The sequence below is a fragment of the Equus przewalskii genome, chromosome X, assembly GCF_037783145.1.
Source record: "Equus przewalskii isolate Varuska chromosome X, EquPr2, whole genome shotgun sequence".
NCBI lineage: Eukaryota > Metazoa > Chordata > Mammalia > Perissodactyla > Equidae > Equus > Equus przewalskii.
The window spans coordinates 59,272,062-59,295,418 of record NC_091863.1 but is presented as its reverse complement, the minus strand read 5'-3'; the positions used below and the strand labels follow the sequence as shown (position 1 = coordinate 59,295,418).

The following is a 23,357-nucleotide window of genomic DNA, read 5'->3' as shown; positions in this document are numbered from 1 at the left end:
GGTATATTAATTATTGGAATATGAAATAGATAAGTTAGATAACTTGGTAGTATTTACCTCTTATCATTTAAATTTCATAGAGTCATTCTGAAGAAGAAGATAAAGAAGACGATGAAGAGGAAGAGGAAGAAGATGAAAATGATGATTCCAAGTCTCCTGGAAAAGGCAGAAAGAAAATTCGAAAGATTCTGAAAGATGACAAACTAAGAACAGAAACACAAAATGCTCTTAAGGAAGAAGAAGAGAGGCGAAAACGTATTGCTGAGAGGGAGCGTGAGCGAGAGAAGTTGAGAGAGGTAAACCAATTTTTATTTATGATTTCTTTATAATATATGACTTTCATAGATTCATAAATATATTTCAATATTTCAAGGATGGAATGTTGTAATCAACTACAGATTTTTAGTTACAGTTGCTTTTCCCTACTAACAGTATTTTATGGGACTTAAAAATCTTCATTAGGCTTTATTAATATAATTAGGTACATGGAAAGAGTTGAGATTCTTGAGTGATCATCAAAGTGATTGTGTTTTGTCTGGGGTAGAAAAATCTTTAAAAATTATTGCTTAAGTCCATAAAGGATTTCAATTTTTTAAGTAAACATTGTAAACATTTTCAAGCACACGTACAGGTGGAGGAAATAGTGTTATAAATCTCCATGTACCTATTACCTGGCGTCGGCAGACCAACACATGGCCAATCTTGTTTCATCTATCCTCTTACCTTCAGATTATTTTGGAGAAGTCTCAGAAATCATATCATTCTGTCTATATATGGTTCAGAATATATTGTCAAAAGGTAAGGATCTTGTAAACATTACTACAGTACCATTATTACACTTAAAAATTAACAGTATTTCCATAATATCTAATATCTAGTTACTATTCAGAATTCCTTCATTTTCCTCATAAACATAGTTGATGTGAATCAGGATCCTGAGAAGGTCTCACTACATGTTATGTTGCATTGGATGTTGTGTCTCTTGAGTCTATTTTAATCTGAAATTTTCCTGTTTTGCTTTCTTATATAGTAAATTTGTTTAAAAAACCAGATTATTTGTGTAGAGTTTCCTGTATTGTAAGTGTTGCCCATTGCATCCCTGTGGTGTATTTTCATTGGCTCCTGGATGTCCTATGAACTGTTGGATATAGAGGCCTGATCAGATTTAAGTTCAGTTCTTTTTTTGGCAGAAATACTCGTGGGTGGTAATATCTACTTACTCTGTATCTTACTTAGAGGCACTTTAAGTCTAGTTGTCTCTTTTTGTGATGTTAATTTTATTTAAAAAATTTAAACAACAACTAGCATTAGGTAAATAGACATTAAAATCCTATATTATTATCATTTTCTTATGCTGATCCCTATCAGTGTACATACATGTGTTTCACATAACTGCAGTCACTGTATGTGGTATGTGCTGTATTTTCCTCTCCCTTTTATTTCAGATAATTTAAATGTGTATTAACATATTCCATGTACTTTTAATTGATTTATCATATTTACTTTCTAATTAAAATTTTATGTGAATTAACTTGAATATATGTGCTTTGTTGAAGTCAGATATTACTATAAGACTACAATGAAAAAAAGTTCTTTTCTACCCCGACTCTACTCAGAAGTATTGACTTTCAATTCTTTCAGCTGTTCTTTCCCTTTTACCTGTATGTTTCTGTTTAATGTGCTTATAATACTATCTCCTCATTTCTTAGTTTTAGACATTACCATTATTATATGGAAGTTGTAGATTTAGCCCTCATATACTACCCACCAATGACAGAGTTTCCTCCTCCCATTCTCTCAGTATGGTTACATGACAGTTCTGGTTAAATTGTTAGTCAATGTTCATGTGACTGTAACTATGTAAATATTCACAGCAGGAGCTACATAGTGTATATTGCATGTATATCTCATACACACACATGTGCATGTGTACATACACATAGTGTATAATGATTACATTCCTTAGTATATAGTTTTTTGGTTTGCTTTTCCTAGAGTTAGTGTTTTTTTTCCTCTTTTTGGTGAGGAAGATTGGCCCCGAGCTAACATCTGTTGTCAGTCTTCCTCTTTTCTTTTTTTTTCTTTCTGTCTAAAGCCCCAGTACATAATTGTATATCCTAGTTGTAAGTCATTCCAGTTCTTCTATGTGGGATGCAACCACAGCATGGCTTGATGAGTGATGCGTAGGTCTGCGCCCAGATCCGGACCCATGAACCCTGGGCTGCCAAAGCGGGGCGTGCAAACTTAACTGCTTGGCCATGGAGCCGGCCCCATGTTAATGTTTCAGTTTTTTCTCTTATTTTCTACATGCCTATAAGTAGTTCATTTCCCATCTTTCCATCAAAACCCTTAAGTTCCTTAATAACTTCAAACACATCAGGTAATTTATCAGTTCTAGTTTTTTTCTTTGAACTGCCAATACTGGAGCCTTGTTTTCCTACTCTAATCTGGTCTGCTTCATCTATTTTCACTATTCTGGGCATTGCCTCTTCTATCTCTTGCTTTATATCACTTCTTCCTTAGATCCTCATTTTCCTATGCACCTTACTTCCAGGAAATTTTGAAATGGGGTAGACGCCTGACTTTAGTGGATTAATTTGGCAGTCTAGTAGGTCTAACTGTTCCTTATTTAGCCTTTCAACTAATTCTCCTTTCCATTTCACACTTCTCCCTGTTTGTGTTAACTGATGCCTCCCGGTCCTGAACTTTCTGAGGAATATCAAATCTGGTGCTTCTTGTTGGTTTTCTTCTCTACAGGTACTTAAGTTTCATCTTTCTTTATTCTGTTGTCATTTGATACTTGTCCATATGCCTTCTAGCTTTCACAATTTTGTTAATATTTCAGTTCTGCCAGGACCTTCCTTCCTCTTCTTTTGTACTTTTGGGATTATCACTTTTTTTTTTTTAACATTCTTTCATGTCATTTTAGTAAAGAAGTGTGTTCAATCCACAATTTTTAGCCACTTGCAATGGTTTAGCTTAGGTAAACTATCCCAGGAAATTTAATACAGTTTTGTGTAGCCACCAATTATGTATGATGTATTTCCCATACCAAGTTTATGATCAAAGAATTTTATCAAAGGTGTATGTCCATGTAGCCATTACCACAATTAAGATGTAGAAAACTTTCATCTGTACTTCCTAGTCAGTCCTCAACCTTATACCCCTGGGTGCAGGGAATCAGTGATCCACTTTTTATCACTGTAGATTAGACATGTATTTTTCAAAGTTTCATATAAAAGAAATCATACAGTGTGTTCTCTTGTATAATAATTTTCAGGGTAATAATTTTGAGATTCATCCATGTTTGTGTGTACCAAGTAGTTTGTTGTTTTTATTGTTGAATACTATTCCATTGTATGAATAGACCACAATTTGTTTACCCATTCACTTGTTGATGGATATTTGGGTTACTTTTGGCTTATGAATCAAGCTGTTATAAACATTGTGTACAGGTCTTTGTGCAAAAATATGTTTTCATTTCTCTTGGAAAAATATCTAGGAGGAGTATTATGGGGCCATATGGTGTGTACATATTTAACTTTATTTTCAAATTCCATTTGTTTATTGCTGGTGTGTAGGAAAGCAGTTACTTTTTATATATTAACCTTATATCCTGCAACCTTGGTATAATCACTTAGTTACAGGATATTTTGTTAATTCTTTTGGATTTTCTACATAGAAGATCATTTCCTCTACGAACAAAGACAGTTTTATTTCTTCCTTCCCGATCTGTGTAGATTTTATTTCCTTTTCTTGTCTTATTGCATTAGCTAGAATTTCCAGTACGATATTGAAAAAGAGTGGTAAGGAGGCCATCCTTGCCTTGTATTTGACGTTATTGGGGAAGCTTCTAGTTTCTCACCATTAAGTGTGATGTTAGCTGAAGATTTTTTGTAGATACTTTTTATCATCTTGAGGAAGTTCCCCTCTATTCCTAGTTTACTGAGCATTTTTATCATGAATGGGTGTTGGATCTTTGCCAGATGCCTTTTCTGCATCTATTGATATGATCGTGTGGTTTTTGTTTAAGCCTCTTGGTGTGATAGATTACATTAATTGATTTTCGAATGTTGAACCAGCCTTCCATACCTGGGATAAATCCCACTTGGTCGTGATGTGTAATTCTTTTTATATGTTTTTGGATTCGATTTGCTAACATTTTTTTGAGGATTTTTGCATCTATGTTCATGATAGATAATGGTCTGTAGTTTTCTTTTCTTGTATTGTCTTTGGTTTTGGCATTAGGGAAATGTTGGCCTCATAGATTGAACTGGGAGGTATTCCCTCTGCTTTATCCTCTGAAAGAGATTGTAGAGAACTGGTATTATTTCTTCCTTAAATGTTTAGTAGAATTCACCAGTGAACCCATCTGGGCCTGAATCCATCTGTTTTGGAAGGTTATTAATTCTTGATTCAACTTCTTTAATATCTATAGGCCTGTTCAGATTGATGTTTAACTTTATAATAAACTGCCAAATTTTTTTAGTGTGGCTGTAACATTTTGAACTCCCAGGGAGTTCCAATTTCTCCATGTCTTTACCAGCGTTAGTTGTTGTCAGTTTTTAAAATTTTAGCCATTTTAATAATGTGTAGTAGTATCTCATTGTTATTTTAATTTGCATTTCTCTGATGACTAATCATGTTAGGCATCTTTTCACGTGCTTAATGGTCATTTATATGTCCTTGTGATGTGTCTATTCAAATCTTTTGCTCTTTTTTGGGGGGGGGGATTTGTTTGTCTTTTTCTGTTAGTTGGGATAGTTTTTTACATATTTTGTATATGAGTCATTTTTCATGTTTATGAATTGTACATATTTTCGTTCTTTGTGGCTTTTCTTTTTATTTCTTTAATGATGTCTTCCACAAAGCAGAAGTTTTGAACTTTGATGAAGTCATACTCATCATTTTTTTATCATTTTTGTTTTTGTGTTCTATTGAAGAAATCTTGGTCTACCCTAAAGTTGCAAATATATTTTCCTGTATGATTTCTTCTAAAACTGTGTAGTTTTCACTTTTACATTTATGATCCCTTTGATGTTAGTTTTAGCAAATGATATGTGAGGTATGGTTGAAGATTCATGTTTTTTCCTGTATAAATAGTCAGTTGTTGTAGCACCATTTGTTGAAAAGACTTGTTTCTCCATTGGATTATATTGGCATCTTTGTCAAAAATCAATTGATCATATATTTGTGAGTCAGTCGATCTATATGTCTATCCTTAAGCCAATACCACACTGTCTTGGTGACTGTAAGCTTATACTTTATAGTAAGTCTTGAAATCAGATACTGTAACTCCTACACCTTTGTCCCATCTTTTCAGAATTGTTTTGGCAATTCTCAGTTATTTGCATTTCCGTATAAATTTTAGTATCATCTTGTCAATTTTTAGAAGTGTCCTCCTGGAACTTTTACTGGGGTTGTGTTGGATCTTTGGATCAGTGACATCTTAACAGTGTTCTGTCTTCTGTTACATGAATATAGTATATCTCTCCATTTATTTAATTCTCCTTTGACTTTTCTTAGCAACGTTTTGTGGTTTTTATTGTACAAATCTAGCTCATATTTTGCTAAACTTATCCTTAAGTAGTTCATGTTTTTCTGATGTCATCGTAAATGAAATTTCAAGTGATATGATGACCTTGTGTTCTGTGACCTTGCTAAATTCTCTTGCTAATTCTAGTAGCTTTTTTTGGTAGATTCTTTAGGATTTTCTATGTATACATTCATGTTGTCTATACATAAAAACCTGTTTACTAATTTCTTTCAAATCTGTTGTTAATTTCTGTTTTTAAATTATAAATGGATGCTTAATTTCTTCAGATGCTTCTTTTCTTTTTTCTTTTTTTTTGGTGAGGAAGATTGGCCCTGAGCGAACATTTGTTGCCAATCTTCCTCTTTTTGCTTGAGGAAGATTGTCGCTGAACTAACATTTATGCCACTCTTCCCTTATTTTGTGTTTGACACTACCAGAGCATGGCTTGATGAGTGGTGTGTGGGTCCACGCCTGGGATCTGAACCTGTGAACTCCAGGCTGCCGAAGTGGAGTGTGCCAACTTAATGTCTACACCACTGGGCCGGCCCCCAGATGCCTTTTAATATATCTTTTGGGGTGATCTAGAAAATCAGTCTTACATTCCTAGAATAAGCCTTACTTGGTCATGGTATACCACTTGTTTTATATATCATTGTATTTCTTTTGCTAATATTTCAACAGTGTTTTTACCTCACTGTTAGGTAAGCATGTTGGTCTGTTGATTTCTTTTCTGGTTTTACTGTTGTAGTAATACTATTCTTATGTAAAGTGAGTGGGGAAGTGCTCCCACCTCCTCTGTCTTCTTAAAGAGTGTTTGTAGGATATTATTTCACTCTTAAATGTTTGATAGAATTCTCCAGTGAATCCATGGGGCTGGAGTTTTCTGAGTATTTTTTTTTAAACAGATTCAGTTTCTTTAATAAATGTAGGGCTATTTAGTCTATCTGTTTTTCCTTAGATCTGTTTTGACAAATTTTGTCTTTAAGGGATTCGTTCATTTCATATAGGTAGTCAAATTTATTGGTTTAGATTTATTCATTAATATTCCCTTATTATCCATTTGTTTTTTGTAGCCTCTGTTATGATATCTCATCTTTAATTTTTGTTCCTGATAATTGGTGTCTTACCCTTCCTTTCTTTTGTTTTTATTAGTTTCTCTAGAAGTTTAGCAGTTTTACTATCTTTTCAAAAACACCAGCTTTAGGTTTCATTGAGTTTCTCTATTGCTTCATTTTTTTCTATTTCATTGATTTCCACTCATTTTTATTTTTTCTGTCTTTCTTTGGGTTTAATTTGCTCTTATTTTTCTAGCTACTTAAAGTTGATGTTGGATCTTACTCCTTTTTAAATATATGCATTTAAAGGTATAAAATTCCCCAGTCTGTATACTATTTTAAATGCTGCATTGTACAAATTTTGATGTTTTGTGTTTCACTGTTACTCTGTTCAGAATCTTTTCTAATTTTTCTTATGACCCAGAAATGGTGTATCTTTTTGGATGTTCTGTGTATATATGTTCTGCTATTGTTAGGTGAAATACTCTATAAATTTCAATTAGGTGATGTTGCTTGATTATATTCAGGTCCTCTATATCCTTAATAATATTCTGTCTAATATTGAGAGAGCAGTGTTGAGATCTCTAAGTATAATAGTTTGTCATTTTTTTCTTTAAGTTCTCTCAGTTTCTTCTTTTTGTTGAAGCTCTGTTGTTAGGTACATGTACACGTAGGATTGTTATGTCTTTCTAGTGAATTGACCCATTATCAATAAGTATTGTCCTTTTTTATCTCTGATAACTTTCCTTTATCTGAAATCTGCTTTATGTAATAAAATGATATAGCCACACTATCTTTTCCAATGTCTTTCTAGTGAATTGACCCATTATCAATAAGTATTGTCCTTTTTTATCTCTGATAACTTTCCTTTATCTGAAATCTGCTTTATGTAATAAAATGATATAGCCACACTATCTTTTCCAATGTTCTCTTATGAAAAATCCTAACGTACAGCAGGGTTGACAGAATTTCACAGTGATTTCCCATAAACTCACCTCCTGGATTCTTCTGTTAATATTTTTCTATACTTGGTTTTTTACTTTCCTATTTACCTACTAATCTATATCCATCATTACTTTTTTTTAATGCATTTTAGTGTTCATTGCAGACATCATTTCACTTAACCCAAGTGCTTTTAGCATGCATATCATTAGCTAGAATTCATATATATTTGCAAGTTTTCCTTTTTGTGTAAAATTTACACACAGTGAAATGTGCCAATTTTAAGTGTACATTTGCTTTTGGCATACCATGGAATGTACAGATCTAGTGTACATATTTTTGTGGTTTTCTTCAACTTACTTTCTTTTTCTTTTCCTTAATGTTTGGAGAATTTTCCATGACCCCCCTAGGTTTTGTCTGCCCTTAACTGTGGCACAACTCATCTGTTGAATGGAAGTACAGTAGTTTCCCCTTATCTGCAGGGGATATGTTCCAGATCCCCAGTGGAGGCCTAAAACTACAGATGGTATCGAACTCTATATGTACTGTGTTTTCTCCTATACATACATACCTGTGATAGAGTTTAATTTGTAAATTAGGCACAGTAAGAGATTAACAATAATAACTAATAATAAAATAGAGCAATTATAACAGTATACTGTAATAAAAATTACTATAGATCTTAACCTGAGCAATTGATTTTTTTTCTTTTGTTATTAGTCTAAAATTTTCACTTTTTCTCTTGAAGCACTTTTCAGTTTTTCTTTGGTATATATGAATTGCCACCATCACTACTCTTGTCCTTTGGGGCCATTATTAAGTAAAATAAAGCTTATTTGAACACAAGCACTGTGATACCATGACAGTCAATCTGATAACTAAGACGGCTGCTAAGTGACTAATGGGTGAATAGTGTATACAGCATCTATACGCTGGACAAAGGGATGATTTATGTCCCGGGCGGTTTGCCACAGGTAACTAAAACTGTGGAAAGTGAAACCATGGATAAGGGGTAATGACTGTACCACTGTCAATCCTCTCCTCCCCAGATCCTCTTTTGAGGGACATTTAAATCGGTTCAGTGTTTTCACTAAATCAGAGTATCCTGTTAGATATTGGAATGACTTCTTGTTTGTGCTTCTTTGGATTCTTTTTAAAAAATTATTTACCGTTTTAACTACTTTTAAGTGCACAGTTTAGTGAAATACATTTACAGTGTTGTGCATCCATCACCACCATTCTTTTTCATCATTCTAAACAGAAACACTGTACCCATTTAACGATAAATCCCCATTCCCCCCTCGCCTCAGCCACTGGTAACCTCTCTTCTACATTCTATCTCTATGAATTTGCCTATTTTAGGTACCTCATATAAGTGGAATCATGCAATATTTGTTCTTTTCTGTCTGGCTTATTTCACTTGGCATGATATTTTTCAGGTTTATCCATGTTATATCATCTGTCAGAATTTCATTTATTTTTTAAGAATAAACAAATATTGTATGCATATGCCACATTTTGTTTTCCCATTCATCTGTTGAGGGATACTTGGATTTCTTCTACCTTTTGGCTATTGTGAATAATGCTGCTATGAACGTGGGTATAGAAATACCTCTTCAAGTTCCTGCTTTCCGTTCTTTTGGGGATATACACAGAAGTGGAATTGCTGGAACATATGGAAATTGTGAATGTAATTTTTTGAGGAATTGCTGTACCATTTTCCACAACAGCTGCACTATTTTACACTCCCACCAGCAATGCATATGGGTTTCAGTTTGTCTGCATCTTCACCAACACTTTTTATCCCCCCCTTTTTTTGATAATAGCCAACCTAATGGATATGAAGTGGTATCTCATCATGGTTTTGATTTGCATTTCCTTAATGATTAATAATGTTGAGCATCTTTTTATGTGCATATTGGCCATTTGTATATCTTTGGAGAAATGTCTATTCAAGTCTTTTGCATGTTTTAAAATTGTGTTGTTTGGGGTTTTTTTATTGTTGAATTGTAAGAGTTCTTTATATTTTCTGGATATCAGTCCCTTATCAGATATGTGATTTGCAAATGTTTTCCCCCATTTAACTCTACTGATAAGTGTCTTTTGCACAAAAGTTTTAAATTTTGATGAAGTCCCTTTTATCTGTCTTTTTCTTTCATTGTCTGTGCTTTTGGTGTCATATTTAAGACATTGTTGCCAAATTCTGTGTCATGAAGATTTTCCCCTTTGTCATTTTGTATAATCCTGTTAATGTGCTGCTGAATTTGGTTTGTTGTTGAGGACTTTTTGAATTTATATTTATACGTAATCTATAGTTCTCTTACAGCTTATTTGTCTGGATTTCAAATCAGGGTAATACTGGTCTCATTGAACGTATTTTAAGTGTTCCCTCCTCTTCAGTTTCCTGGAAGAGTTTGAGAAGGATTGGCATTAGTTATTTTTTATTTAAACTTTTGGTAGAATTTACCAGGGAAGCCATCTTGTCCTTGGCTTTTCTTTGTTGAAGGTTTTGATTACTGATTCAGTGTTTTTACTAGTTTACCAATCTATTCAGGTTTTGTTTTTCTTCATGTGTCTGTTCTGGTAGATTCTGGTTATAGGAATTTTTCCATCTCATCTACGTTATCCATTTTGTTGTACAATTGTTTGTAGTATTATTTCATATTTATTTTTATTTATGTAAAATTGCTAGTAATGTCCTCACTTTTATTTCAGATTTTAGTAATTTTCAAGCCTTTCTTTTTGTCTTAGTCAATCTAACTAAAGATTTGTGAATTTTATTCTTTTCAAAAAACTGACTTTTGATTTTGTTGATTTTTTTCTTTTTCTAGTATCTGTTTTATTTATATCAGCTCTAATCTGTTTTATTTCCTTCCATCTACTGGCTCTGGTTTAGTTTGCTCTACTTTTTCTACTCCTTTAAAGTGTAACGTCAACTTCATGATTTGTGGTCTTATTTCCTTTTTAATGTCTGTGTTTACTGCTATAAATTCCCCTCTTAGCTCTGCTTTTGCTGATTCCTTTAAGTTTAGTATTCTGTTTCTGTTTTCATTTCTCTCAAGCTGTTTTCTAATTTCCCTTGTGATTTCTTGTTTGACTTATTGGTTATTTAAGAGTGTCTTGTTTAATTTTCATATATTTGCATTTTTTCCAGTATTTCTTCTCTTACTGATTTCTAGTTTCATTCCATTGTGATTGGAAGAGATTGGAAAAGATACTTTTTATGATATCAATCCATTAAACTTTATTAAGGCTTGTTTTGTACCCTAACGTATGGTCTGTCCTTGAGAATGTTCCATGTGCACTTGAGAAAATTTGTACCCTGCTGTGCTTGAGTGGAGTGTTCTCTATATGTCTGTTAGGGCCAGCTGATTTATAGTTTTGTTCTAGTTCTGTTTCTTTATTGATCTTTAGTCAGCTCATTCTATGCATTATTGAAGGTAGGATGTTGACGTCTCCAAACTATTATCGTAGAACTCTTTCTCCTTCAGTTCTGTCAGTGTTTGCTTCATGTATCTTGGAGCTCAGTTATTGGTGCATTTAATGTTTATGATTGTTTTATCTTCTTGATTCCAGGCATACCTCGGAGATATTGCAGGTTTGATTTCAGACCACTGTGATTAAAAGGGAGTCACACGAGGGACCAGCCCAGTGGCGCAGTGGTTAAGTTCGCTTCGGCAGCCGAGGGTTTGCCAGTTTGGATCCCGGGTGCGGACATGGCACCGCTCAGCAAGCCATGCTGTGGCAGGCGTCACACATAAAAAGTAGAGGAAGATAGGCACAGATGTTAGTTCAGGGTTAGTCTTCCTCAGCAAAAAGAGGAGGATTGGCAGCAGATGTTAGCTCAGGGCTAATCTTCCTCAAAAAAAAAAAAAAAGGGAGTCACATGAATTTTTTGGTTTTCCAGTGAATAGTAAAGTTATGTTTACACTATACTGTAGTCTATTAAGTGTGCATTAGTGTTATGTGAAAAAAAGGACAATGTGCATATCTTAATTAAAAAATACTTTGTTGCTAAAATATACTAACCATCATCTGAGCCTTCAGCAAGTCATAATCTTTTTGCTGGTGGAGGGTCTTGTTAAAAGCACAATAAAACAAAGTGCAGTACAACAAGGTATGCCTGTAATTGACTCTTTTATCAATATATAATATGTTTTTTGTCTCGTAATACTGTTTCACATAGTCTATTTGTCTTATGTTTATATAATCATCGCAGCCTTCTTAGTTGCACGGAATATCTTTTACTATTATTTTACTTTCAACCTATTTGTGTCTTTTGATCTAAACTGAGTCTCTTGTAGGCAGCCACTATTTGGATCATTTTTTAATCCTTTTTATCAATCCATGCCATTTGATTGGGGGTTTAATCCATTTATATTTTAAGTAAGTACCGATGAGTATGGATTTACTTATGCCATTTTACTATTTTTTACATGTCTTACTGATTTTTGGTCATCATTTCCTCCATTGCAGCCTTCTTTTTTGTTCAGTTGATTTTTTGCAGTAATGCATTGTGATTCCAATCTCAGTTTCTTTTGTGTATAATCTATAGATATTTTCTTTGTGGTTACCAGGGGATTACATATAACATCCTAAAGTCATAACAATGTAGTTTGAGTTGATATGAACTTAACTTCAATTGCATACAGAAACTGTTGTTTTATAGAGCTCCCTTCCCCCCGTATATTATTCATGTCACAAATTACATTTTTATAAGTTTTCTGCCCAATAACATATGTTTATAATTTTTTGATGCTTTTGTCTTTTAAGTCCTTTAGAAAGTAAACCTGGAGTTACAAACCAAAATACAATAATACTGGGTTTCATATTTGCCCCTGTATGTATCTTTTTCATATATCTTTATTTCTTCATACATGTTTGAGTTCCTATCCTTTTATTTCAACCTGAAGACCTCCCTTTAGCATTTCTTGTAGAGTAAGTCCAGTTTTAATGAACTCCCTTAGCTTAGGAATGTCTTAAATTTCTCCCTTTACTTTGAAGGATACTTTATTTCTATATAGAATTCTTAAGCTGACAGTTTCTTTCAACACCTTAAAATATGTTATGACACTGCCTTCTCACCTCGAAGTTTCTGATGAGAAATCAGCTGATAATGTTATTGATGATCCCTGTATGTGACAAGTCACTTCTCTCTTGCTGCTTTCAAGATCCTCTCTGTCTTTGGCTTTCCAAGATTTGATTATAATGTATTTGGTCTGGGTCTCTTTTAGTTTATTTCACTTTGAGTTTGTTGAGCTTCTTGGATTTGTAGATTCTGGTCTTTACTCAAATTTGGGGAGGTTTTTGTTTTTGCTTTTTTTCAAAGATTTTGTTTTTCCTTTTTCTCCCAAAGCCCCCCAGTACATAGTTGTGTATTCTTTTTCAGTTGTGGGTCCTTCTAGTTGTGGCATGTGGGATTCCGCCTCAGCATGGCCTGATGAGCGGTGCCATGTCCATGCCCAGGATTCGAACCGGTGAAACCCTGGGCTGCTGAAGGGGAGCTGGTGAACTTAACCACTTGGCCACAGGGCCAGCCCTTTGGGGGAGGTTTTGGCTGTTATTTCCTCAGATCATCTCTCTTCCCCATTCTTTTTCTCTTCTCCTTCTTGGACTCTAATAATATAGATGTTGGTCCACTTGATGGTGTCCTACAAGTCCCTTAGTCTCTCAGTTTCTTCATTCTTTTTTCTGTCTGCTCATTACACTCAATAATTTCAGTTGACATCTTTATGTTTGTTAATTCTTCTGCCTTTTCATGTCTACTGTTGAATCCCTTTTGAGTTTTTTATTTACTTATTTCTTTCAGCTCCAAATTTTCTGTTTGATTCCTTCTTATAATCTGTACTTCTTGTTGATAGTCTCATTTTGTGCATTCTGTTTTCCTGATTTCCTTTAGTTTTTTGTCCATGGTTTCCTTTGGGTTTTTGAGTATATTTAAGACAGTTGCTTTACTATATTTGTCTAGTAAGTTCATTGTTGGGGGTTTCTCAGGGATGGTTTCTATTGTTTTGTTTTGTTCATTGGAATGGGCCATGTTTTCCTGTTTCATTGTGTGGTTTGTGATTCTTTTAATTGCAAATTGGGCATTTGAATATTATAATGATGGCTCTGGAAATCAAGTTCTCTCCCTTCCAAGGATTTGCTGTGTTTTTTTCTTAAGTTGTAGTAGTCTGATTATGTTGAGACTCTCCCCAATTAGTTTTGCAAAGTCTGTTCTTTGTTTTGGGTCATTACTGAAGTCTCTGTTCTTTTCACTTATGTTCTGCTAATGTTTTGAAAGAGATTTCCTTGAATGCCTGCTGTTTTCCAGTCTTTGCGGATTGACTCTGTACTGGGGTGCTCTTTCACTAGTTAGTCTTACTGAAGCTAAGGATCAGCCTGAGGTTAAAACTTAATGTCTCTTCAGGTTTTTTTCTGAGCATGTGTCGTGTCTGGGGATACAGAGCTTTCTAGATTATCCCGTATCCTTCGCTCGTTTTGAATGTCCTAAATTCCAAGTGTGTCATCCCAGCTTCTTCTTTGGGCTTTATGTGGTCAGTTTTATGTCTCCAATTCTAGTGTCTTGCCCCTGGTTTCTGTGTGTTTGTAGTTCCTTTGTAGCTTTTTTTTTTTTTTTTTTTTTAAGCAGAACCTGCTGTTTTTCCTACCAGACTTCCAAGTTAGGTGAAACAGTAATAAGAGTCTTATGTCAATGCTTTGTTTATCTCCCAGACAGGTTAGGATAGATACATACAATAATTTACAAATAAGGTCTACTGGGTTCCCTCCAGTTTGAAGGAGGGAACTGGCAGCTAGGCTGCTGCTGCTTCAAGAATAAGACCGTCACCTCATCAGGAAAGTGATGAGGTAAGGGCAAGTAAAAATGCCATAAAACTTTCCCACTGTTTTGAAGTTGGCATTTTCTTGACTTGGCATTTACTTGCTTGCTGTAAAACTTTAACTGTTTCCCAGAATTCTGACAAAGTTGCTTCACACAGTTTCTGATTTTTTTTGTGTGACGTTTCTGTGCAGAAATGAGACCTTAGAGAGTCTTAGTCTGACTTTTTGTTGACTTCTACCTTTTCCATTTTTCACTTTTCAAAGTTATTATCCCTGGGTATGTGATCCCTGAGTAAGAATTCTAAGTTGATAGTTTTTTTTCGCTTTCATCTGTTTAAACATGTTGCTGCTGCTTTTTTTATTAATTGATTTTTTATTGCAGTAACATTGGTTTATAGCATTCTGTAAATCTTAGGTGTATATCATTAGATTTCGATTACTGTGTAGATTACATCATGTTTACCACCCAAAGACTAATTACAATTCATCACCACACACATGTGCCTAATCACCCCTTTCTCCCTCCTTCCCCTCTGGTAACCACCAATTTAATCTCTGTCTCTGTGTGATTGTTGTTTTTATCTTCTACTTATGACTGAGATCATACAGTATTTGACTTTCTCCCTCTGACTTATTTGGCTTAGCGTAATACCCTCAAGGTATATACATGTTGTCACAAATGGCTGGATTTCATTGTTTCTTATGGTTGAGTGGTATTCCATTGTGTGTATCTACCATATCTTCTTTATCCATTCGTCCCTTGATGGGCACCTAGGTTGCTTCCAAGTCTTGGCTATTGTGAATAATGCTGCAGTGAACACAGGGGTACATGTATCTTTATGCATTTGTGTTTTTAAGTTCTTGGGATAAACACCCAGCAGTGGAACAGCTGGATCATATGGTAGATCTATTGTTAATTTTCTGAGGAAACTCCATACTGCTTTCCATAGTGGCTGCACCAGTTTGCACTCTCACCAGCAGTGTATGAGGGTTCCCTTCTCTCCACATCCTTTCCAACACTTGTTGTTTCCTGTCTTGTTAATTTGTAGCCATTTTGACTAGAGTAAGGTGATAACTCATTGTAGTTTTGATTTGCGTTTCCCTGATAGTTAATGATGTTGAACGTCTTTTCATGTGTCTGTTGGCCATCTGTGTATATCTTCTTTGGGGAAATGTCTGTTCATATCTTTTGCTCATTTTTTATTTGGGCTGTTAGTTTTCTTGTTGTTGAGATGTATGTTGAGTTCTTTATTTATTTCAGATATTAACCCCTATCTGATATATGGTTTGCAAATATGTTCTCCTGATTGTTAGGTTGTCTTTTCGTTTTGTTGATGGTTTCCTTTGCTGTGCAGAAGCTTTGTAGTTTGATGTAGTTCCATTTGTTTATTATTTCTGTTGTTTCCCTTGCCCGGTCAGACATGGTATTCGACAATGTGCTGCTAAGACCGATGTCGAGGAGTGTGTACTGCCTATGTTTTCTTCTAGAAGTTTAATGGTTCCAGGTCTTACCTTCAAGTCTTTAATCCATTTTGAGTTGATCTTTGTGCATGATGTAAGATAATGGTCAACTTTCCTTCTTTTGCATATGCCTGTCCAGTTTTCCAAGCACCATTTATTGAAGAGACTTTCCTGTTCTCCATTGTATATTCTTGGTTCCCTTATTGAAAATTAACTGTCCGTAGTTGTGTGGGTTTATTTCTGGGCTCTCAATTCTGTTCCATTGATCTGTGTGTCTGTTTTTGTGCCAGTACCATACTGTTTTGGTTACCATAGCTTTGTAGTCTATTTTGAAATCAGGGAGTGTGATACCTCCAGCTTTTGTTCTTTTTTTCTCAAGGTTCCTTTGGCTATTCAGGGTCTTTTGTTGTTCCATATAAATTTTAGGGTTCTTTGCTCTATTTCTGTGAAAAATGTTGTTGGAGCTTTGATAGGGATTGCAGTGAATCTGTAGATTGCTTTAGGAAGTATGGGCATTTTAACTATGTTAATTCTTCCAATCCAAGAGCATGGAATATCATTACATTTATTTTTGTCTTCTTCAGTTTCTTTCAACAGTGTTTTTTTTTTTTTTTTTTTTTTTTTTTTTTTAAAGATTTTATTTTTTCCTTTTTCTCCCCAAAGCCCCCCGGTACATAGTTGTGTATTCTTCGTTGTGGGTTCTTCTAGTTGTAGCATGTGGGACGCTGCCTCAGCGTGGTCTGATGAGCAGTGCCATGTCCGCGCCCAGGATTCGAACTAACGAAACACTGGGCCGTCTGCAGCGGAGCGCGCGAACTTAACCACTCGGCCACGGGGCCAGCCCCTCTTTCAACAGTGTTTTATAGTTTTCAGTGTACAGATCTGTCACCTCTTTGCTTAAGTGTATTCCTAAGTATTTTATTCTTTTTGTTGCAGTTGTAAATGGAATTGTATTCTTAATTTCTGTTTCTGCTACTTCATTGTTAGTTATAGAAACGCAAATGATTTTTGTATGTTGATTTTGTATACTGCAACTTGACTGTTTTTTATTGATTATTATTTATTATTTCTAAAAGTTTTTTAGTGGATTCCTTAGGGTTTTGTGTACATAAAAGCATATCATCAGCAAATAGTGACATTTTCACTTCTTCCTTTCCCGTTTGGATCCCTTTTATTTCTTTTTCTTGCCTGATTGCTCTTGCTAGGACTCCCAATACTATGTTAAATAAGATTGACAAAAGTGGGCATCCTTGTCTTGTTCCTGTTCTTAGAGGGATAGCTTTCAGTTTTTCTTCTTTAAGTATGATATTAGCTGTGAATTTGTCATATATGGCCTTTATTATGTTGAGGCACTTTCCTTCTATACCCATTTTATTCAGAGTCTTTATTATAAATGGATGCTGTATGTTGTCCAATGCTTTCTCTGGATCTATTGAGATGATCATGTGATTTTTATTCTTCATTTTGTTAACGTGATGTATCACATTGATTGATTTATGGATGTCGAACCCTGTGTCCCAGGAATAAATCCCTCTTGATCCTAGTATATGATCCTTTTTTGTGTTGTTGTATTCAGTTTGCTAATATTTTGTTGACAATATTTGCATCTATGTTCCTCAGCAATATTGTATTGTAATGCTCCTTTTTTGTATTGTCCTTGTCTGGTTTTGGTATCTGTTGTCTGGTATATGAAGGTAATGTTCACCTCATAACATCAGTTAGTAAGTATCCCTTCCTTTTCAGTTTTTTGGGAAGAATTTGAAAATCTTTGAATGTTTGGTAGAATTCACCAGAGAAGCCATCTGGTCCTGGACTTTTTCTTTTTGGGGAGGTTTTGATTTCTGTTTCAATCTCTTTACCAGTGATTTCTGTATTCAGAATCTCTATCTTGATTCAGTTTTGGGAGACTGTATGATTCTAATAACGTATTCATTTCTTTTAGGTTATCTAGTTTGTCGGTGTATAGCGTTTCATAGTATTCTCTTATAACCCTTTGTATTTCGTGCTATCTATTGTAATTTCTCCTCTTTCATTTCTGATTTTAATTGAGCCTTCTTTCCTCTTTTCTTAGTTAATCTAGGTAACAGTTTGTCAGTTTTGTTTATCTTTTCAAAGAATCCGCTTTTGGTTTCATTGATCTTTTCTATTTTCAGTTTCTGTTTCATTTATTTCTGCTCTGATTTTTGTTTCCTTCTGCTGGCTTTGGGCTTTGTTTGTTTTCTAGTTCTTTTAGGTGTAGTGTTAAGGTTGTTTATTTGAGGTTTTTCTTGTTTCTTGAGGTAGGCCAGTAGTACTGTTTACTTCCCTCTTAGTACCTCTTTTGCTGTATCCCATAAATTTTGGTATGTTGTATCTTCCTTTTCATTTGTCTCCAGGTATCTTTTGATTTCTCTTTTGATGTCTTTGTTGATCCAATAGTCGTTCTGTAGCATATTATTTAGTGTCCACATATTTGTAACTTTTCCAGCTTCCTTCTTCTAGTTGATTTCTAGTTTCATACCATGGTAGTTGCAAAACATACTTGATATTATTTCAGTCTTCCCGAATTTATTGAGACTTGTTTTGTTTCCCAACATATGGTCTGTCTTTGAGAATGTTCCTTGTGCACTTGAGAAGAATGTGTATTCTGCTGCTTTTGGATGGAATATTTTATACGTATATCTATTAAGTCCATCTGGTCTAGTGTTTCATTTAAGGCCAATGTTTCTTTGGTGGCTTTCTCTCTAGATGATCTGTCCATTGATGTAAGTGGGGTATTAAAGTATCGTACTATTATTGTGTTCCTGTCAATTTCTTCCTTTAGGTCTGTTAATAGTTGCTTCACTTACTTTTCTGCTCCTATGTTAGGTGCATGTATTTTAATAAATGTTATGCCTTCTTGATGGATTGTCCCCTCTATCATTATATAATGTCCCACTCTGGCTCCTGTTATCTTTTTTGTCTTGAAGTCTATTTTGCCTGATTCAAGTTTGGGTATACCCACTTTCTTTTGGTTGCCATTTGCTTGGAGTATCATCTTCCATCCCTTCACTTTGAGCCTGTGTTTGTCTTCAAGCTGAGATGGGTCTCCTGGAGGTGGCATATTGTTGGGTCTTGTTTTTAATCCATCCTGCCACTCTCTGTCTTTTGATTGGTGAATCCAATCCATTTACATTTAGGATGATTACTGATATATATGAGGGCTTAATATTGCCATTTTATCTTTTGTCTTCTGGTTGCTCTATATTTCCATTGTTACTTTTTTTGTGTGTTTCTGTCTGCCATTTCAGTTTGTTGTTTTTTTGGTGATATGTTCCTCAGTTTCCTCTTTTTTTATGTTTTGTGATTCTGCTCTAATTTTTTGTTTTGTGGTTCCCATGAGGTTTGTATAAAAGATCTCTTAGATATGATATTCCTTTTTCTTCTGCTAATATCTTATCTTCATTTGCTTATGCAAAGGTTTTGTCCTTTTCCCGTTCCCCTTCTATGCTGCTTTTGTCACAAATTATCCCTTTGGTATTGTGACTTTGTTACCAAATTGAAGTGGTTATAGTTATTTTTAATGCTGTCTTTCCCTTTAATTTTGTTATAATTAAGTGTTTACTAACTTTTTCTGATATAGGTTGTAATTTTCTTATTCTGTCTTTCACCTTGCTGAAAGGTTTTGTATACCTGTGCCTTTTCAATTCAGGTAGGTCTCTTTTCAAGATTTCTTGTAAGGCAGGTCTAGTGGCAGTAAACCCCCTCAGCTTTTGTATGGGAAAGCCTTTATTTCTCCTTCATATCTGAAGGCTAACTTTGCTGGGTAGAGTATTCTTGACTGATAGCTTTTATCATTCAATATTTTGAGTATATCATTCCACTCTCTCCTCACTTGTAGAGTTTCTGTTGAGAAATCTGATAGGCTATGGTGGTTCTTTTGTTGGTTTTCCCTCTGGCCAACCTTAATATTCTTTCTTTTTCATTGATTTTTGACAATTTTAATATAATGTGCCTTGGAGAAGTTCTTTTTGTGCTGAGATAATTAGGTGTTCTGATAGCTTCATGTATTTGTATATCCAGTTCTTTTCCCAGTTGGGGACAGTCTTATGTATTATTTCTTGAAATAAGGTCTCTGCTCCCTTCTCTTCTTCTCCTTCTTGGATAATCATTATCCTTATGTTGCTTTTTCTAATCGAGTTTCATATTTCTAATAGAATTTCTCTACTTTTTAAAAACTTTTGTTCTGTCTCCTCTTCCACCTGAATAATTTCTAGATTTCTGTCTCCAGGCTCTCTAATTCTCTTTTCCATATGGTTTGCTTTATTTCCATTGCTTTATACTTTATTCTTCTTTGTATTTATTGATTTCTTCAGCTCTAGAATTCCTTTTTGGTTCTCTTTTAGAGTTTCTCTGTCTGGTGAAGTATTCCTTCTGGTCATTAGTTTTATTCCTGAGCTCATTTAACTGTCTTTCTGAGTTTTCTTGTAGTTCGTTGAGTTTCTACATGATATCTATTTTGAATTCTGTTCGCTTGCAATCTTCCATGACTTCACGTTTGGTTTCTGGAGAATTATAATTTTCTTATTGTGATACCATGTTACTGTAATGTTTTATGGTGCTTGATGAGTTGTTCCTCTACTGATACCTTTTTGGTAGCAAACACCTTTCTTATTTAGGTAAGGCTTTGTTTACTTTGGTTTTGAACTGGTTCTCCTTGCATTTTAGAGCCTGTGCTTTCAACTGTCCATTGCCTCTGCCAGAGGTGTTTTCAGTGTCCTCATTGTGCTGCTTGTGCCTTTAAGGTTGCCGGTGCCTCGCTGCTTATGGTGTTGCCACAGTCACAGGCTTAGCCACTGGGGTCGCCAGGCTCATGAGCACCTTTACTGCTTCCAGCATTGCCTGGGTCATGGGTTCCCGCATTGTGGCAGGGTGAGGGAAGTGTTGGGCAGGAGCCAGGGTCACGATCTCCTTTGCCATGTCCGAGTTTGTTGGGTCTGCAGGCACTGCTGCCGCAGGTGAGGGATCTGGAGTTGCTGGCACTGCTGTAGCTGGGCAGGACCAGTATCTTGTGCTTCACTATTGCTGTTACCAGGCTCTCTACAGGCTCTTTGCGGCCTTTAGTGCTGCTGCCTCATGCACTGCTGCTCCTCGGTTTTTGGGGGGTGCTGGCACTGCCACTGCCACTGCCACTGCCCAGGGTGCTGAGTTTGCGTGTGTCATGGCCTCTGCTGGGTGGTCTGGGGTTGCAGGTGACACCACTGCTGCCACAGGTGGAGAAGAACCTGGGTTGTGGATGCTGCCAGGGTTCCTGGAGCTTCTGGTTTCAGGCACTGGAGTCGTTCCTGGAACCTCAGGTCACAGGCCCTGCCACTGCTGCGACCTCCAGAGTCTTGGATGCAGCCCCCACTACTGTAAGGGCCTGTGTTGGAGGTGCCACCACTGGGGGAGAGAGAAGGGGCTGGGTCGTAGGCACTGCTGCCATTTAGGGAACCTCTGTTCTTGGGTGCCACAGTGGTTCCTGGAGCCTCAGATCACAGGCTTCACCCACCACTACTGGGTTAAGGGGAAGGGCTGAGTCATGAGTGCTACTGCAGATCCTGAAGTCTCTGGTTTGGGGCCCTGGTGTAATTCCTGGAACCACATGTCGTGGGCACTACCTCTGTTGCTGGGAGTACTGGGGTCTTGATTGTATCTCCTTCTGCTGGGGGCACTGGGGTTGGAGGAAGTGCTGCTGAACGAGGGAGAGGTGGCTGGGTCATTGGAATTGTGGTTCCTGGTGATGCTGGGAGTGTAGGCTGCTTGGGTTCCTGGGGCCTTCATTTGTGGGGGTTACTGTAGATCCTGGAGCCTCTGGTTGCAGGTGTGGCCACGGTTCCTGGAGCCTCTGGTCTTTGGAGCTGCCTCCACAAAGTCTGGTCCACTCACCTTCTGATGTATAGATGTATGGATCTCTTAGGCATTCTGGTGTGCTGTGCATAGAATCCTTGGTTGGTCTGTTGACGTCCTACTAGTTGTAACTTAGAGGGGAGAGACAAAGCCAACAACTCACTCTGCCATGATGCTTGTCACTACTCTTGTCTACTCTTCTAATTGATTATAACAGGACGGCACATCTATTCCCTAATGCTTCATCATGTGTCATGATCCCTTGTCTCCATCAGCAGAAGTTGGGCTCAACCTTTTTTAAAATTTTTTGGTAAGGAAGATTAGCCCTAAGCTAACATCCATTGCCAAGCCTCGTCTTTTTGCTTGAGGAAGATTGTCACTAAGCTAACATCTGTGCCAATCTTCCTCCATTTTTATATGTGGGATGCTGCCACAGTATGGCTTGATGAGCGATGTGCAGGTCTGCACCTGGGATCTGAACCCACAAATCCTAGGCCACCAAAGCAGAGCACACCAACTTAACCACTGTGCCACCAGGCCTGCCCCAGGGCTCAACCTTTCTGATGTATTGGTTAAATGGTTTTGTTTTCAGTTTTTTCCCCCTCTTCTTTTTCCGTTCAAATGTGAGATATATTTCATGTCCTTATTTATTCTTTACTATAGCTTATCATTTGTCCTAAGTTCTTCCATTTCATTGCCATCTGTTTCTTATTTGTTATGTAAACTTTCCTTATATTATAGCTTGAGTGCATAAACACATCTACTTAGTCACTAATAAGTAGTCGATTTCTTTATAAGTTATCTCCTCCTACATTCAAGATGAAGATTCATCAATCCTCAATTCTGAAGATAGCACTTAATAACAAAAATATCATCCAAATCACTAATGAACATGTGGTTTCAAAGTCTTAGTTAAAGTCTCGTGTATTTGTTTTCTATTGCTGCTTTAAAAAATTACCTCAGACTTAGCCTCTGAAAACAGGACAAAATTATTATCTGACAGTTCTACAAGTCAGGAATTTGAGAATGGTTTAGCTGAGCATGACTCTGCTGAGTTATCTGCTCAGTGTCTCACCAAATTGAAATTAAGGTGTTAACCAGAGCTGTAATTTTCACCTAAGACTTTGTGTCCTTTTCCAGATCACTTGTTGGCAGAATTCAGTTTCTGGTAGTTGTAGCACTGAGATCCTTAGGTACTAGAGACTGCTCTCCACATGGCGATTTGCTTGTCTTTGAGACCAGTAAGAGAGCATCTGTTACACTTCAGTTTTTTAAAGGGCTCACCTTGATTAGATCTGGCCCACCTAGGAAACCCCCTTTGATTAAATCAAACCCAACTGATTAATGGCCCAACTATTGGAATGATATTCCATCATATTTACAGATCTCAACCACAGTCAAGAGAATGAGATTATGCAGGGTGTTTACACCAGAGGGTAGGAATCTTGGGGCATGTTTTAGGATTGTGCCTAGCACAGCTTGCAAACAGGACAAGACATTCAGGGAATTTTCCATTTTGTCTGCGATATGAAGCTGGGACACATCTAAGCTAGGACATGATAAAAATTTAGTGAATACTTAGTCTGTGCCAGCTACTTTGCATAGATTGCCTTATATTAATCTTCAGAATAACCCCATGAGGACTGTTTATAGATGGAGAAGCTGAAGCTAAGAGAGTTTAAGTAACTTGTTAA

At 36.1% G+C, this 23,357-nt stretch overlaps 1 protein-coding gene across 1 annotated transcript in view; it reads left to right on the top strand.

Annotated features, from left to right (window-relative positions):
- The window catches only part of ATRX (ATRX chromatin remodeler), a 229,513-nt gene that overhangs the window by 101,775 nt on the left and 104,381 nt on the right, over positions 1–23,357 (top strand). Inside the window, exon 15 of the mRNA XM_070605788.1 lies at positions 81–296. Within this exon, the coding sequence (XP_070461889.1) occupies positions 81–296 (216 nt within the window). The remainder of the gene's footprint in view (positions 1–80; positions 297–23,357) is intronic.